General features: G+C 34.1%; 1 protein-coding gene across 5 annotated transcripts; it reads left to right on the top strand.

Moving 5' to 3' along the window:
- Positions 1-689: 689 nt before the first annotated feature.
- On the top strand, positions 690-17,625 carry LOC142643516 (phosphatidylinositol 4-phosphate 5-kinase 7-like). Of its 5 annotated transcripts, XM_075818172.1 has the most exons (11): positions 692-1,109; positions 1,896-1,998; positions 2,183-2,343; positions 2,521-3,603; positions 3,960-4,127; positions 6,379-6,544; positions 10,811-10,921; positions 11,015-11,202; positions 13,642-13,757; positions 16,189-16,357; positions 17,153-17,625. In XM_075818172.1, the coding sequence occupies exons 3-11, from the start codon at positions 2,327-2,329 to the stop codon at positions 17,427-17,429; spliced, it is 2,295 nt and encodes a 764-aa protein (XP_075674287.1). In that variant the 5' UTR covers positions 692-1,109; positions 1,896-1,998; positions 2,183-2,326; the 3' UTR covers positions 17,430-17,625. The 5 variants fall into 5 exon arrangements, with proteins under 5 accessions (XP_075674290.1, XP_075674287.1, XP_075674289.1 ...); XM_075818175.1 differs by lacking the exon at positions 1,896-1,998 and having other exon boundaries at positions 690-1,109; positions 13,642-13,751; XM_075818174.1 differs by lacking the exon at positions 1,896-1,998 and having other exon boundaries at positions 2,253-2,343.
- Positions 17,626-17,803: the final 178 nt, after the last annotated feature.

Here is a 17,803-nt window from a genome sequence, read left to right as displayed (position 1 = left end):
TTTCCTTCTTTAGCAAATAAAAAGGTCATTGGTAAGAACTTCCAGTGTTCGGTCTCACCATACAATTTTACTACAATTCCATCCTCCCTAAATCACCCACCTACAAAAATAAATTTCATATTGGGCTAGGAGAAAGAATTGAAAAACAATTGCAAAATACATTCGTATGGAGGTGAGTGGGGGAACAAAAACCTTTCCACTAAAAAAATAAAAAAGGGAGGGAGGGAACAAAATGAAGAGGGTATCAACTATGAAAGTAGTAGTAGTAGTAGTAGTACTATTAAAAAAGTTTAATCCTCCACGTGTGGGGAATCAATGCCAAGTTATATGAGCTGTTCATCCAAAGTTGCCACTTGTACAACACACCCACACCCACACACGATCTCATTCCCAGCCGACTGCCCCTCCCACTACCCCTTTATGCCTTTCTTGGCAGATACTAGTTCTTCTTAACATTACATTAAATTACAAACTTCAGACACTTCAGAAAGAACCAAACTTTTAATCAGGTACAGCTCTCTGGTTCCACCAGTTTATTTATTTTTTTTGTACTCCCAACCGCGTGTGGTCCACTCCATGTTTGGAAGTGGGACCCAACGTGGGTCCTAAGGAACTTTGTCTGAAACGTGTCAACCGCAAGTGAAGTGGACATTGTGTTGTGTTGGAAGGCCTTTTTCCTCAGTCAGTGTGAAATAACAAAAACAGACAGAAACTTCATGCATGAGCAAACTCAACGCGTAGCAAATCAAAAACCCCCAACTGTTAAAAACTAGTAGAGAGAGAGAGAGAGAGGTGAAGTGTCATTTCAAGCACATAGCATAGGGGATCTTGAAGTGGGACATGATGGTCGGTTTAAATTTCTAAATTGTTTTATTTGTTCTTTATTTTTCTGTGGGGGCATAGTTGGGCTTGAAGAACTTTTTTTTCTTCTTTTTTTTACATAATAATAATACAATGATTTAGTGGATGTTTAGTCTGATTAATCATCTTTAAGTGGGTTCTTTTCATCTTATTATCTCCAAGATTAGAGCTGCCCTTTTTCTCTTCTCTTTTGAGCTTTAGCTTGGGAATTGGGATTGCAGATTGATAAATATTCTTATCTTCCTCAGGTCAGTTTATGTTTTCTCAATTTAGAATCATTCTCTATTTCTATTTGATTACTTTCTTGATTCATAATCATTACCATGTACTACTACCTGTGAATTCATCGCTGTATTTGGGGTCACTGCAATTTCTATAACCGAAAGATTGTTTTTTTATTTTTTTTTATTGCACAAAAATGGGGGAAAAAAAAAAGCTAAGTTTATTCTAGTTATCATTTTGATCACAATAGCTTGATATGTATATATTTATGTGTGTTTTGGAGGTATTGAGATTGTGAATACTGAATATGGTGGAGGGGAATTTTGACTTTGGTTGAGTGAGACATAGGCTGTACTCTGTAGAATGAATGATTATAAAACTTGGGTGCCGTCAATAAATTGTCAATCATAGTTTAATTCGAGGGCTGACATTTAAGATGAAATATGATACAACTGTGGGTGGCCCGTAAATAAATACTATAAAGTATATAATGGTTCCAATTAAATGTTGCATTATGTAGTAGGTAGAGAATTCTGGAGTGGCGGTTGACACTTGCACTAAAGGTTATAAACTAAAAGCTAAAAATCCATTTTGCTAGAAGTTTATTCTAGGATTTGATTTTAATTGCGATTCGTGGCCATTGGTTTGTAGAAAGATTTGACTGGCTGATTAGTTTCTAAAAGTGGTAATCTTAACTAGATTCATCTGGCAGAATTGTCTTCTATTGTTTGAACTGCTGACATATGTTAAAATTCAGATAACTATCTTGAAATTTGGAAGATCTTATGATGATAATATATGTCTCTGTACAGTGGCAGGCTTGTCTTTAAAGCATACTTCAAATATGATTTGACAAAGATATAGCACACTTGAAAAAGACTCAAAAACTTCTTCTTCTTCTTTTCTTCTTTGGAGGTTTGTGAACCAAACCCAATTTTTTTTTAAATTTAAGAAACTGATAGCACTAGAACTGGGGAAGCAGTGGATTTGTTTTGGCAACATACACAAAAAATGGATGCTTTAATGTTTTAATTTCCATGTTGTTCTTCAATGTGCCTGTCTTGACTAATAATAAGCCAGAACAATCTTGTTTGTTCAGCGTCCCCAACTGGGTGTGGTGAAGGTGAAAGAAGAATTTTCTAATCACTGTGCTCAAATGACTTATTTAGAGTTGAGAAAGTTATCTAAGATGAGACTTGTGAAAGCCATCCAGATCAACTAGATCATATATCTTTCACTGTTCATGGATGACATTGAAAGGTAATAATCATTCAGTAAATCTCCTTCTCACCATTCCTCTCTCTCTCCCTTTACACTTCTCTTCCCCTTTTCAAAGCAAGAATGTCTGGCTGTACATACATGAATTCATGCTTCTTCTGTATAATTTGACTTTTCAGATTTGGTGTTTTGGTTTAAATTTACTTTATATTTTTTCAGATTGAGTGAAAAGACCTTTCCAAATGGAGACATCTATAGTGGTGATTTTAAGGAATTACTGCCTAATGGCAAAGGTAAATATACATGGTCAGATGGGACAATTTATGAAGGTGATTGGGAAGAAGGAAAAATGACTGGGAAAGGACAGATCATTTGGTCAAAAGGGGCAAAATATGAAGGTGATTTCTCTGGGGGTTATCTACATGGTTTTGGCACCTTTACTATTCCTGAAGGGTCTTTTTACAGTGGAACCTGGAGGATGAATGTTCAGTATGGGATCGGAAGAAAGCAGTATTCTAATTTTGATACATATGAAGGTTCATGGAAGGAAGGAGTACATGACGGTTGTGGGAGGTATTGTTGGTGTGGTGGAAATACATATATTGGACATTGGAAAGCTGGGAAAATGAGTGGTAGAGGGGTTATGAAATGGGTCAATGGTGATCTTTTTGACGGCCTTTGGTTAAATGGGTTTAGACATGGGTCTGGAATTTATAGGTTTGCTGATGGGGGATATTACATTGGAACTTGGAGCAGGGGCCTAAAAGATGGAAATGGAACATTCTATCCTGCTGGAAGTAAACATCCAACCTTAAATAAGTGGTCTAGGTCTCTCGGATATGATGACGGAAAAAACTTTTTGTCTCATAATTTGTCATTGAACTCAGAGGAAGGCAGTGCTCCAACACAAAGTGTTAAGCGTAGTCTTTCTGAGAAGATTTCTATTGGTGGAATTTTAAAAAAAACAGGTCAAAAATCACATGACTCTTCATTGTTAGATAAAAACCAGAATCTTTGTGATCCTGCCAGGGACTTTACATGTCATGAATCTTCAGGCATGTCATCCCATACCTCTGATGAAGGTCAACATGAGGTGCACGATAATAATACTTTAATTTATGAAAGGGAATACTTGCAAGATATCTTAATCAAAGAGCGAGTTAGGAAATATGCGGAGTTAACATGCAAAACTAAGCAGCGTAAAACATTTAATGTGAAAAAGGCAATAAGGAGCTCATGTTTGGATATTTTCAAAGGCAATCGGAGCTATTATTTAAAGCTTAACTTGCAACTTGGCATAAGGTAAATCATTTGACTCCCTCAATTATATCTTTTAATGATTGTATGTATTCCATTTTATCAAATGTGTTTCTTACTAGTTACTACTGAGTACATTAATTATAAATTTCAAGTCAGATTTCTTGTTAATGGTTTTAAGTAAAATTTATGATTCATACCATATCAGTTTGCAATCTTATCAAGCTATTTATTTTGGTTTGATTGGGCTGATGAAATTATTAATATCCTAATTGATTGATTCTTGCTGGCATGTTTTTTTTCTTTATATACATACATACATACATACATACATATATATACATATATTCTTCACTATTACAATTGTTAAGTAATTAATTAAATTATAAAGTACTACACAGGTACACTGTTGGCAAGATTACACCAGTGCCTATGCGTGAAGTGCGATATTCTGATTTTGGTGATCGAGCTAGAATAAGGATGTATTTCCCCAGAAAGGGTTCCCAGTTTACACCTCCTCACTATTCTATTGATTTCCATTGGAAAGATTATTGCCCTATGGTCTTCAGGTATCTACCAATTTTATACACAATTGTTGCTTAGCTTGTAAAAGAATAAACTAATGGGCACCATGCCATTGAATCTTTTAGAGGACAACTTGAATATAGATCCGATTGTTTAGAGAGTCTGCAAACTGTGGAAACTGGAAATTATGATCTGAAGTTTTTTAGTTGAGTAGTGTTTTATGACATTTACCAGTTAACAGCAATTACAAGTGCTAATGGTGACAAAATACAATTAATAACTCTTGGGTAGATGGCTGGAGCACTAATCACAAATTGGTAAAGTGTTCAGAAGGGACCATGATGAAGAAGAAAGGGTTTCTGTTATCTGCAAATTGGACTTTCCACTCTCATAGATACTCTACTGAATAGTCCAAAAAGGCAAAGTTCCTTGTATGTCAAAGTAAACTGCAAATTGGTAGAAGATAATTCTTGAAATCAAGATAAAAGACGATTTGATTTAAAATATGATGTTGGCTGCTTTTTTTTGAGTGATAAAATTGCACATGCTATTATGGATGTTTATTTAAATTTCAAAACCCATTATTTTGCAAATATTTCGGGGTGAATATGAATATTGATTTCCATCTTAGCAATGTTTGAAGAATAACTGAAAAATTACGCATAGATTTGCTGCTCTCCATCATTGATGCTATTTGAATTCCTTTAAATTCCATTTGTATAACAAGCATCATAAGCAGAGCTAGTTTTTTGTAAACCTTTTTGGTGCTTCGATTGGCCCCTGCCCTTCCTCTTTGACCATATGAAATTGTTTTATATTTTATGAGCAATAAGAATAATCTTGACTGCAGATGAACTGGTTTGGCAAAAGGGTGTAGTTTGTTATGGGAAGTGATGGTGTGAAATTATTTAGTTAATATAAATGATTACGTAGCATGAGAATTTTATCATCAAGATTACCATCTTTGATGCACTAGCAGTAAATAAGAATATTGTTTGAGGAATCATTACAAAGAATTATGAGTGTAATCCAATTAGGATATTATGAGCATATCAGATCAAATATAAATTGCAGAGTGCTTTGTGAGATATTTGTGAACTTCTTTAGGAGTTGGTTTGATTTTTTCAAGGTCAAAGTACTTTCTTTCTTGACAAACAGGCCGATTACAAGAAAATGTGTTGTGTTTGCGTTTTATCTGTGGGATTATGGGATATCTTTGTGAGATATGGATGTGAGAATGTGCTTATTATGTGGGATTATGGGATAGCTTTGTAAGATATGGATGTGAGTATGTGCTTATATCTGTGCACTCCACACTTTGGGTGCTTTAGGGCCTATTTTGTAGTGATATTCAAACAACAGTTTTCAATGTTTAAACACTAAAAACTGTGGACCCAAAAAAAAAAAAAAACGTGTTTAGTAGCGATGTTTTATTATTGGTGTTTGAGTTACAACCTCAAATTAGGGTGTCTAAAACATGTGTTTTGAAAACTCATCCATACCAGTTTTTAGTTTTTAAGTAACGTTGTTGAATTGTCTTTTTGTAAATAAGTTGAAAATTGAGGGGCCCATTGACAAGACCAAACTCTTCTTTTTTTCTTTCTTTCTTTTCCTCTCTCCTTAAATAAAATAGTACTCCTTTACTATACAATCATCACTTTTTTTTAAAAAAAACATACACATACCAAACACACGATTATGTTATTTCACATTCTGAAATATGTTATTTGAAATATAGTACCAAATACATTTTTTGCTTTGTAAATACTTTAAAAACGTGTTTTCACAACACTTTTTAAACCACTATTTTCACATTATTTTGAACACCAACACTTAAAACACCGCTACCAAACAAACTCTTAGTAATTTTTATATAGTTGTATACATAAGTACCTCAGGTTTTCATATTAGGAATTTTAGATGGACATTTCTCAATTTATTTAAACACTTGCTTCATTTAAGGTGTCCTTGCTTTACATTTATTGCATATGTTCTAATCATATACATAGGTGTACCCTTTCATGTGCATCTTTCTGCAATTTCCTATTTTCCTTAGTGTTATAAAAAAGGGTCCGGTTAATGTGTGCCCTAAGGGCACACATTAAGCCATCCATTTATGGTAAAATTTTCTCTAGAATTGAAAAAACTGTCAATACTTTTTCAATTTCCGAGAAATATTTTCCAAAAATGAATAATTATTGTGTGCCCTTAGGGCACACATTAGCAAAATCCTATAAAAAAATGCAACTGTATTTTTGGATAAATTTGCACATACTAATGGATCTACATTTTCAGGAATTTGAGGGAGATGTTTAAGTTAGATGCAGCTGAGTACATGATGTCCATGTGTGGTGATGATGGTCTAAGGGAGCTTGCTTCTCCTGGGAAAAGTGGCAGTATCTTCTATCTTTCTCATGATGACAGATTTGTGATTAAGACATTAAAAAAAACAGAACTGAAGGTTTGAACACTGAAAGAGTTCCATATTACATTATATCTTTTCTGTTCTGTGTTCCAGATCCCTTGCATGTGTTTAGTGAACTTAGCTATTTGCTGATTTCTATGAAGACCTTCTATTTCAATCAGCAACCTTATAAACAGATTCCATTATATTTTCTTCTGGTTCTGCAGGATGTAGTTTCAGTTTATTCATGCTTCTTTATTTTTGATCCCCCTAAATAATTGAAATATGTTTATGATATGAAACCAAGTTGCGTCCTCGTTTTGTATTTAGATTAACTATATATATCCAAACCATGCATGCAATGGATCTGCTTCACTGTTCATGCAGAGCAAAACCAAAATTATTTTAGAACTTATATTTTCAGATTTTTGTATTTATCTCATAGGAAATTAGATAATTGTAGACATTTATTCGGATAGGGATTAGTATTTGAGTTCAGTTAGGATTAGTATTCATTAGTTGCTATCTTTTATCTCTTTATTTTCTAGAAGCTATACGCCTGGTTTATTTGTATTTTGGAGATTGGACAATTGATTGATTAATGAAATTCAGATTGGAGATTTTCCAATAGTTGGGCGTTGATTTCTAACACCTTAGGTGCTGATACCTAATTTTGCTTGGGATGATTCCAAGCAACCCGAAGTGCTGATTTTTAGGGTTTATCTTTTAATTTTCTCTCGATTGTCCTGCATCAATTTGGTATCAGAGCAAATAGATCCACTTTTAGAGAGAAAAAAGCTGTCGTGTTTCTGATCAAACCCCCATAACCCAACCACCCACCCACAGTAACCCATCTGCCTGAAAATCAAGTCATGCAACAAGCCAAAACCATCCCACCACCATCAACAACAACAACAACAACAACAACAACAAAAAACAAAAAACAAAAAAAAAAAACAAAACCCAGATCTTAAAAAAAGAAAAAAACAAAACTCACGCGCACATCCATTTCAAAAGTGTGGTCCCAGGAACTATGTTGCAGGCTGATCTGATTTATAGATATGATTGTTTGTTTGGTATTTAAAGCCCAATCAACCTTTGAGACCAAATTGTAAATTCAGCACACGTGATTTAGGCTCACGTCCTGAGACAGTCAGGTACTACTCAAGTGTGCAAACTCATGTTCTATCAAATCACAATTTTCTGTTAGAGATTTATTATTTTAGTACACAATGGTAGCAGTCCCACCACCTATTTTTTATGGTTATCAAGATGAAGACCCATGGATTTTCAAAAATTGGATATTTGAGGTGGAACAATTCTTTGCACAAGTGCATTTATTAAATGACAAACAAAAAATGTAATATGCCAAAACAACAGTTGCTGGTAGAGCTTTGGAGTAATGGAATCATTATGAGAACCTACCCTTTTGAAGACATTGGTCTCTAATTACTTGGGAAGGAATGAAAGACGATCTTTGTATTGAATACTTCCCACCTTATTTTCACAAGAATAAAGAGTCAGTTGCACAATTTGATCATTATGGTCATTTCCAAGTCAGAGACTCACTCATAAAATATTTGTCATAGGTCAAGACTTAGGAAATCTAATGAAAACCATTGAAGACTTGGCTACTCAAATGAAGGTTTTTCAAGACTTGGCTACTCAAATGAAGGGAGATCAAGTACCACCACCCAATTGAAATTGTTTCAAAGTTCATGCAACCAGTTGAGTCTACTATTGAATCTAAACAGCAAGAAGCTTCTATACTTGAAGATTTTATTTTCAATTTTTTGGATAATTGTAGACTTTTATTCGGATAGGGATTAGATTTGAGATTAGATAGGGATTAATATTTGACTTCAATTGGAATTAGTATTCATTAGTTGTTATCTTTTTTCTCTTTATTTTCTGAAAGCTCTAGCGCTATATAAGAGCCTAGTTTATTTGTGTTTTAGAGATTATATATTGGAGATTCGAACATTGATTGATTAATGAAATTCAGATTGGAGATTTTTCAGTAGTTGGGTGTTGATTCCTAACACCTTAGGTGCTGATGCCTAAGTTTTGCTTGTTTCCATGATACCTAAGTTTTGCTTGGTACTGATTCCAAGTGACCCCTGAGTGCTGATTCTAAGGGTTAATCTTCTAATTTTCTTGTTATTTTTATTTTCTCTTGATTATCCTGCATCAGCTGTCTAGTCAGACTAACGTTCACTGTAATTGGTGGTACCTGTCCTGCTTTCAAACGGAGAAGTTTTAGCCATTAGCTGAAGTTTACAGGAAAATTATTTCATAGGATGGGATAAAGGAATGTGACATGAAAAAATAGAAATTTTCTTCTTTTATTTCTCATTCTCTTCTTAGCTGTCTAGTAAGTTTATGGCTCACTGTAATTGGAGGTACCTGCCCTGCTTTCAATTGGAGAGTTTTTAGCTAGCAGCTGAAGTACAGGAAAATTATTTCATAGGATGGAAAAAAAGAAGGCAACATGAAAAGGCAAAATTTCTGTATTTATTTCTTATTCTATGTCATTCATTGCATTGTCTTTTGTTTAGGCATATAATTAAAGGTTGAAATGTTGTGAGAATAAAGTTCTGGGAGAGAAATGTGACAACTGTAACACACCAAGAGACCAACATAAGATAGCATAGAGGTCAAAAACTTGATCTTGCTTATGAAAAATTACCTTGTTGAATCCTACCTCAAGACACACAAATTCACGAAAGCTCTGTGTTTTTCCCTTTTCTTACCACAGTACCACAGTCTAGGATTCTACGTACTACATAGATCGTGTACATACCATCCCAAGCCAATTTTTTTTTTATCTGTCTAGGTTCACTTGCTCGTCTTCTTCATGATTCATAGTTACAGAATTGTTCTTAGCCATTTTAAACTTAATCCCAAAACCTGTCATGGTAACAAGTTTAGAAGCTACATTCTGGATTTTTTGTCATCTCCTGAAGAAAAAAAAAGCCTAGCAGATTGTTAACAAGAAACCAAAAGGCCTTCAATAAGGTCAACATATTTGTCTTCTTCCTTTTTCCCTAAAATTGTTTTATGCATATAAACCAATCTGCTAGAAAGAAACAGGCGAGTTGTATAGTATGGATTATGGAAGGTTATGGTTAGGTGAGAAGAAAAAGGGAGATAAGAATGAAAGGAGAGCGGGATTGGAAAATTGGTTTTAGGGCTAAAAGAATTGATTAGTCGCTTCACCTTAGCATATCTTATATTAGAGTGATATGACATGATTATAAGAATACTATGACGCAGGACAACTGGAACAAAATTGAAACAACAATAAAATAAAAGGATATAACCTAGGAGTCAGCACCTAGTGATGCAGGAGACGCAAGAAGATTATTATTATTTAGTATTATTTATGTTTGCAAGTCAATTGTATTTTTATGTTTTAGGTCTTATTAGTTTATTGGGCTATTAGTATTTTAATTTGGAAGCAAGGTTATTTTTGTAATAAGGCAATTAGGGTTTCGTAGCCAATTAAAACTAGGGTTTAGCAATCCTTTATAAGCAAACTATTGTACTCCTTGAGGAGGTGGTTGATATTTTGATGAATGAAAAAATAGTCGTTTGGTCTTTCTTTGGTCTGGTGCTGACTCCAGGTTCACCCTAGGTGCTGACTCCTAGTGGTTTTTCCGCTTGGTGCTGACTCCAAGCAAGGCCTAGGTGATGCAAGACAACGAGAACAAAATTGAAACAACAATAAAATAAAGGGATATGACCTAGGAGTCAGCACCTAGGCCTTACTTGGAGTCAGCACCAAACAGGAAAACCACTAGGAGTCAGTACCTAGGGTAGACCTGGAGTCAGCACTAGACCAAAGAAAGACCACGGCCATTTTTTCATTCATCAAAATATCAACCAATTCCTCAAGGAGTACAATAGTTTGCTTATAAAAGATTGCTAAACCCTAGTTCTAATTGGCTAGGAAACCCTAATTACCTTATTACAAAAATAACCTTGCTTCCAAATTAAAATACTAATAGTCCAATAAACTAATAGGACCTAAAACATAAAAATACAATTGACTTGCAAACATAAATAATACTAAATAATAATCTTATTGCATCTCCCACATCATACTATTAAGCTAATATAAGAATATTTGCTATATACTTCAGATAAAGTGTATATTTGATAGCCTGGCTTTTCTTTTTTCATTGTAATACATTTTTTGTTTGGAAATGTTAGTTGAGGAATTATTCAGATTTCTTTGATGTACCGCAGCTACCGCTTCTTAAGGAAGAATGTTGGGTTGTTGGCCGTAAATATAGAATAAATTTTCTCTCTTTTATGCAGGTTCTGCTCAAGATGCTGCCTAAATATTATGAACATGTAAAAGAACATGAGAACACTCTCATAACAAAATTTTTTGGGCTCCACCGGATAACATTAAGAGGGGGAAGAAAGGTATCTGCCATCCTGTCATATGGCCCTGGTTTCCTTTCTACTGTGCAGATCACTTATGATTAGTGAGGGTTTCTTTGATCTTTTTGTTTTTAGGTACGCTTTGTGGTCATGGGTAATATGTTTTGCACAGAATTAAGAGTTCACCGTCGCTATGATCTGAAAGGATCAACTGTAGGAAGAATTACAAATAAAGACAAAATTGACCAGACTACCACCTTGAAAGACCTGGATCTATCGTATGAATTTCATATGGACAAATTTTTGCGAGAATCCCTTCTTGAGTAAGTTCCCTTGTTTTGAACTGTGATGTAAATTGTGATTTTATAATCTATTGGTGCCCATTTCTTAGTAAGCAATGGATTTGATAGCAATGTGACACCTAAGGAAAACATTGAAAGGTTTACTTTAAGCTCAACCCCAAAATTGATTTTTTTGTTTGATATAAAGAGTAAGAAGAAAATTTTATTTTGATAAAGTTTTACTTAATTTTAGAAATCAATTGTATTTTTGCTATTGGTCCATTTTTATTTTAGGTCTTATTAGTTAATTAGGGTTTTAGTATTTTATTTAATTTCCTAGAATCAAGGTTATTTTTATAATTCAATACTTGAGATTTTGTCTAAATCAATTATGGTTAGGACTTAGTCTTAGTAGTATATAAGAGTGTGCTATTGCCTATTGTAGTTTTTACAAAGACAAGTTTGCCTGATGTATGAAATTTCAGTTGGAATTTATCAATGGCTTGGTGCTGATTCCTAGATTTATTATTATTATTATTATTTATTTAATTCTCATTCCCTTTTGAAAATTTGATGTACGTCAATGTTGCAGTCATCTATTGTTGCTAGTTATGATAATTTAACTTTATCTTGAACAGTTTTCTTTTCTTTTTTTCTCCTAAGGCTTCTTGAATGGCTAAAAAAGGATTATAATAATGCCTGGTTTAGGACTTTTTCTCTTTTTCACTGAAATCGCATAATCAAATTATTGGACTGATATGGTTGATCTTGGGAGCAACTTCTACAGAGAACCTAAGTATTCATGCTCCAAACTTGCTCTTGCTCCTCAAATCTCCCAAGCTTATTGTGATGGAGAAGTCAGTTCAAGCTCACAGTATTCTATGATTCAAAGCCTTCAGAGCTTGTGCAGATCAGTCATTCATCTTTATCACATGAGAAATGGAACTCATTAGCCCTCGATCTCTTGATAGAATTCCTTGGAATTCTCTGATTGCCTAATTTCATAATTGTTCAGAACAATAATAGGGAGTGATTAAAAGATTGGTAATTTTTTTTCAAATGTCAGCATCTTCAGGGGCATATTTCCAGGCATCCATTTTACTAGTTTTTTCCGCAAATCTCTATGTTTGCATCTTAAATTGTTTAATCGTATATAACGTGCCCAGGGATATGTTCAGTATTTAACATGCTTTTCAGATCAATTTAGTTAGTTGTCAAGTTTGCAAAGCTATTTTGTAAACTAGTATCTCAAAGCCCAGAAACTCAAGTTCAATGAAGGAACTCGAGTCGACTCAAGTTCCAAGCTGATGTGGATAAATATTCCACGTGGAACTCAAGTATCTCAGAATTGAGTTCCATAGAGCGTACAGGAAGAAGCAGACTGAGGAGAAGATCTGAAGAAGAAGATTAACATATCTAGAGAAGTGTACAACAACCAAGCAAAACCCACAACCCCAGAATGTACAAACCCATATCCAACGGCAGGAACTTCACGTGGATTTTTTCTTCCACATCAGATTGCCACCACTTGGAACTCGAGTCTTAGAGACTCAAGTAACTTGAGTTTAGAGCCTCGAGATGCTAGTTTACAAAATAGTTGTGAAAACTTTACAACTAACTAAATTGTTCTGAAAATTATGTTAAATGCCAAAAAAATCCCTGTGCCCACAGTAAAAATCAATAGGTGGAAGAAAGCGACTCCAACTGCAACCCTAGCCTGAATTAAGCTCCTTGATGTATGGCACCATTAGAATCCCTGGAAATCACTTTTTTTTTTCAATATGATTTGCATGCATGATGGTAATTTAATACTTCATGAGTTAATTTTAATTCTATGTTTGTCTCCACATTTATCAAAGAACACATAACGAGAGGAAATTTGCACTTGTAGTTCACCTCCTGAATCTTGAGAATCCTGTTTCAATGAGCATTTAAAACGCGACATAACTGATGTACCCTATGCTTCTGTTTTTTGTTATAGATGTTCCAAAACATTAGATGTTGACACTTACAATAAGTTGATTATCCCTTTACTGCAGATAAGCTATATAATTCTACACTTAGATTTCAGATTGAAATGGCTATATAGACTGCCTACATAGATGCACGTGTATATATGTAATATGTATATAACTGTGTGTGTGTGTGTGTATTTACCTACTATAACTACTTATTGGGTTTTTCTTTTTTCCTTTTGAGATTTTTTATATAATCCTGCAATTGTTCAGGGTGTATTACTTCTGGTATTGTGACTAGCTGCTAGTAACCCAACTTCTTAAGTGTGCAAGAAGATATACTAAGTATGCATCTAAAAAAATTACAAAATAACTGTATTATACTTGTCACTGACTCTATAAATTACGTACCTTTTTTTCTTTTTCTTTTTTTTATGTTTTTGTTTTTTCAAAAACTTTTGGGGTGCATTTGGTCTATAAATCCACCTTCTAATTATCAGTAAAATTACTTTTTCGTTTTCTGCAGACAAATTCGTCGGGACTGCGAGTTCTTAGAATCTCAACAGATAATTGATTATAGCCTTCTGTTGGGGGTACACTTAAGAGCTCCTGAGCAGAAGACTCTCTTAGAAACTGGTGATGGTAGATATTTATTTCTGTTTTGAACTTCTTTTAATGTGAACTTGTATTTGTTTTCCTTATGCTCTTGATTAGAAAATGAATCCCAAGATAATTTTAAAATGGGTCACTGATATTCTAAGTTGCATTTATGAAACTTCATTTCTTTTCAATTAAGTTTAAGGTATTCCCATTAAAAATAAATAAAAATTTAAGAGCTATTAAATTTGAGGAGCCTTAATCGTACTACTCTAGAGAATGACATGAAATGATTTCTAGTACACATGATTTTATCATGTATTATGAAAGATAAGATTTAAAAAAGATAATAGGAGGCACTGATTCACCAACCTCTTACCATTATTGGAGTTTAATCTTATTTGTAACATCCTTAGGCTATACTATACTTTTCTTGCAACTATTTAGGGTAAACCATGTATCTCATGCATAGCATATCTGTTAGAATAATGGTTAAAAGATATATTTACCCTTCCTTAATGGTTTAAGCTTTTGGGAGTTAGGACTAATGTTAGCTTATCATGGTATCAAAACACATTGTCTTGAGTTCAAACTCTATCTCCTTTCTACCTTCTACTTAAAAAGCTATATAATCCACATGTTGGGCTGGGAATCTAGGTCCACACATGAGAGGAAGTATTAGAATAATGGTTAAATGATTAAGTTCACCATTTCCTAACGTCTTAAGTTTTTGGGACAAATGCTAGTTTATCAACATGAATATTTGAAAATCTTATATCATTGAAGATCACCTTAAAATAAAAGTGACAAGCCCAATTTTTGTAATTGTTTTCAGCGCCACGTAAAGAACACATAAAAATTGGATTCTTATTCCAAAATTTGAAGTTACAAGTTGATTGAGGCCACATTGTCCTACCAAAGCTAAAATTAATGATGCATGATTCTTAAAATTTCAGTACAAGGTTAGTTTTCTTGATGATCTTGAAGGATTTTTGGAATGCTTAGGTTTGAAAAAGATTGAATTTTGAAGGAATCTGATGGTTGTTTGGTATTTATACGGTGAGAAGAAGAAAGACGAACCTGGGCAATTACACCTACACTTCCCAAGTAATCACATCTTTGAAGCTTTAAATGCTGTTGGAATTTATCTACTTATCAAAAAAAAAAATTTGTGGTTTTCTACTTCTTTTTTTTTTCTTTTTTGGTGGACAGGAGAGAGACACTATTTTCGTTACCTTCTAGACATACACACTAACCTAGTAATTCTACTATCCTATTAAGAAAAGGAATTAATTCCCTGAACCAAATAGGAAAAGAAAATAATATTTAACCAATTACATAAAGTAGATGAAATAAAATAAATGCTAGAAATAGTTGATCGGGCCCAATTGGTAGCAGCATTCATCCCTAAGATGACTAGTTGGACCTTTTCTTCTTGTCATTGTCCATAGGTATGCATAATTGGAGGCCTATACACATACAAACATATGTACATATCTGTATATAAACAGTCTTAATTTACTTGAGTCATGCATCTAAACCAAATGGATTATTATTGGGTATTGAAGACAGTGACCTTTGGGTCAAACAGCACCTATAAACACCCCCTCACCCCCCCCCCCCCCTTCATAAGAATGGGGTGGCGGCTGAGATCATGGGCTCAAGTCCATGGAGTGACTAACTCACCAGGTAAAGAATTTCTGTTGAAATTGTATCAATGGCTGCCTATGTTCCTGTATTTAGATTATGAAATTTGACCCATCAAGAGGCTTCACAATTGGTAACAACTGGAAGAAATTTGTGTATGTATATTTTGCTGATAATTATCAATTGTTCCAAAAGCTTAAGCTGTTAGGAAAAAATGAATTTAATCATTTAACCATAATTTTAACGCTTCCCCTTGCAAGTGGGCCCAAACTCTCCCTTAAATAAGTGAGGCCAAATACATGAGAATGTTAACATTTAAGTGGAAGGTAGAGTGGAGACAGAAATCGAACTCAAGATCTCTTACTTTGATACCATGATAAATTACTGATTTTCCCAAAAGCTTAAACTGTTAGGATGATGAATTTAATCATTTAACCATAAATCTAACTTTTACAAACAGTTACTTATACTGATTTTATTCTGCTGTGCACCCTTGCAACTGCAGCATTTGAAATTATCATATTTTGTTAATTGAAAGAATGAGTTGGTATATTGTTTAATCTAGTGAAAATTCACGAAAGAGAGTAAAAGTGAGAAATGATGCATGATAAGATCAACTGGTATAATAGTTTTTATCATCAATGATTTGGAATAGTTTGTTTACTCTTGCAAATAAAATGGAGTTGTGTGTGGACTTGTTTGCATGTGCTTGAGGAAACTGTATCTTCTTTGAACTTTCTTTAGTACTCCCTACCTCCTGTTTGCTCCTTAAAACTTTTAGATATTCTTGAGTGGCTTTCGCATTTTTAGCTTATGTTCTCTTCCACAGATGCAATTTCACAAGGAGAACTCACGATTCCTCCCACACGCCCGATACTAGTAAACCATGAACCCAACATTCTCAGCAAAACACCAGGTCCACACAGCAGAGGAAATGTATTGAGAGCATACTCTTTAGGTGACAAGGAAGTTGATCTTTTAGTGCCTGGTACTGGAAGGTAGCTCCTATCATTTTTCATTTCTCTTGCTATCATACTGCAGTTTTTCTCCTATAGTAATTAGACATTCAACCCCTTCCCGAATTTTTCTCTTTATGTTCAGGGAATGACAGCCCTCATGAATTTAAAATCTCCTGCACCGACTATTCAACAATTTTTACATCGTTAAGAACATATTAGTATCTAAGTTGATATTGGAGATTATTAATGCAATAGAACTGTTTAGTGTCCCAATTTCACATTTGTTGGTCCCCCCCCCCCCCCCCAAAAAAAAAAGTTCTCTTTCTTGTTTCCTAATTTTTTTTATTTACTTACTCAAGCTATGAATTTATGGATACCCCAAAATGTGAAAATTTTGGCATCTTTACTGCCCTTTGGTATGGATCCAAGCTGGATTTAAAAATTTAAAAAAATAAAAAAATAAAAATCCAAGCTGGAGTTGTTTTAATGCTTTTGATTGGTATAGATGAAAATTGTGAAGTGGATAAAAAATTTGTAGTCCCACCTGCTTGTTCCCTTGAATTCAAAACTCAAATTATTTTCCCAAACCTTATCTTTCAATGTCGTTGTATTGCATCCAACTTGAACAACAATGACTGGCATTGCTGTTTCGACCCTAAAAAATTGTAGCGTTGCTCCAATGGGTGCTGCTATGGAACTATTCATACATGTTTATTTCTGTGCTGTCATTCCTTATCTTGCCACTCTCGACTTTCTAATATGTCTATGATCTATTAAGATAGGGCTGCTAGCTCAGCAGTATATAGTTAACTGCTAATTGCAAATTTTACTCAGGTTTCGCGTGCAGTTAGGAGTTTACATGCCAGCTCAGGCACACCGCAAGCCCCACCACAGTGAAGCTGATTCCGAATATGAACGTTTTGAGGATTATGATGCTGTCCTCTTCATGGGCATAATTGATATATTGCAGGAATACAACGTGAAAAAGAAACTTGAGCATGCATACAAATCATTGCGATATAACCCCCTTGAAATATCAGTTGTTGAACCCAAGCTGTATGCTAAACGTTTTAACAATTTCTTGAAGACGGTTTTCCCAGACTTGCCATGAAGGGGACCTTCATTTATTTTCCTTTTTGTTATTGTTAATTTTTCTTGCTGATCATCATTGTTTTATAGGAAAAGCTTTGTTTCTTTTCATGCTAACATGTAATTCTTTTTACAGTCATTCGTTGTAGAGTAGATAATCTCAAATAATAAATGCTTGCATTTTACTGTTAGTAATGTACAGCACAGGTAAAAGCTGATCTCGATTCTTCTTATATCAAAAATACATTGAACTAAATTTGATGAGGATAGAGCTCTTATTATTAAGTTGGTACTTGGTATCCAAATTGATGTAAAATTTATGCGAGATATGCATGTGAACTTTTTGTTGAACCAATGCAAGGTGGTTTCGAATAAGCACTCCTACGTCAAGAACTT

This window comes from Castanea sativa, chromosome 7 (assembly GCF_040712315.1).
Source record: "Castanea sativa cultivar Marrone di Chiusa Pesio chromosome 7, ASM4071231v1".
Lineage (NCBI taxonomy): Eukaryota > Viridiplantae > Streptophyta > Magnoliopsida > Fagales > Fagaceae > Castanea > Castanea sativa.
Note: the sequence above shows the minus strand (reverse complement) of the source record. Positions and strands in the feature narration are given on the sequence as shown.

Coding starts and splice junctions, on each gene's coding strand:
- LOC142643516 (XM_075818174.1), top strand. Junction 10,922..11,014: donor CATTAAGAGGGGGAAGAAAG/GTATCTGCCATC, acceptor TTTTGTTTTTAG/GTACGCTTTGTGGTCATGGG. Junction 11,203..13,641: donor TTGCGAGAATCCCTTCTTGA/GTAAGTTCCCTT, acceptor CGTTTTCTGCAG/ACAAATTCGTCGGGACTGCG.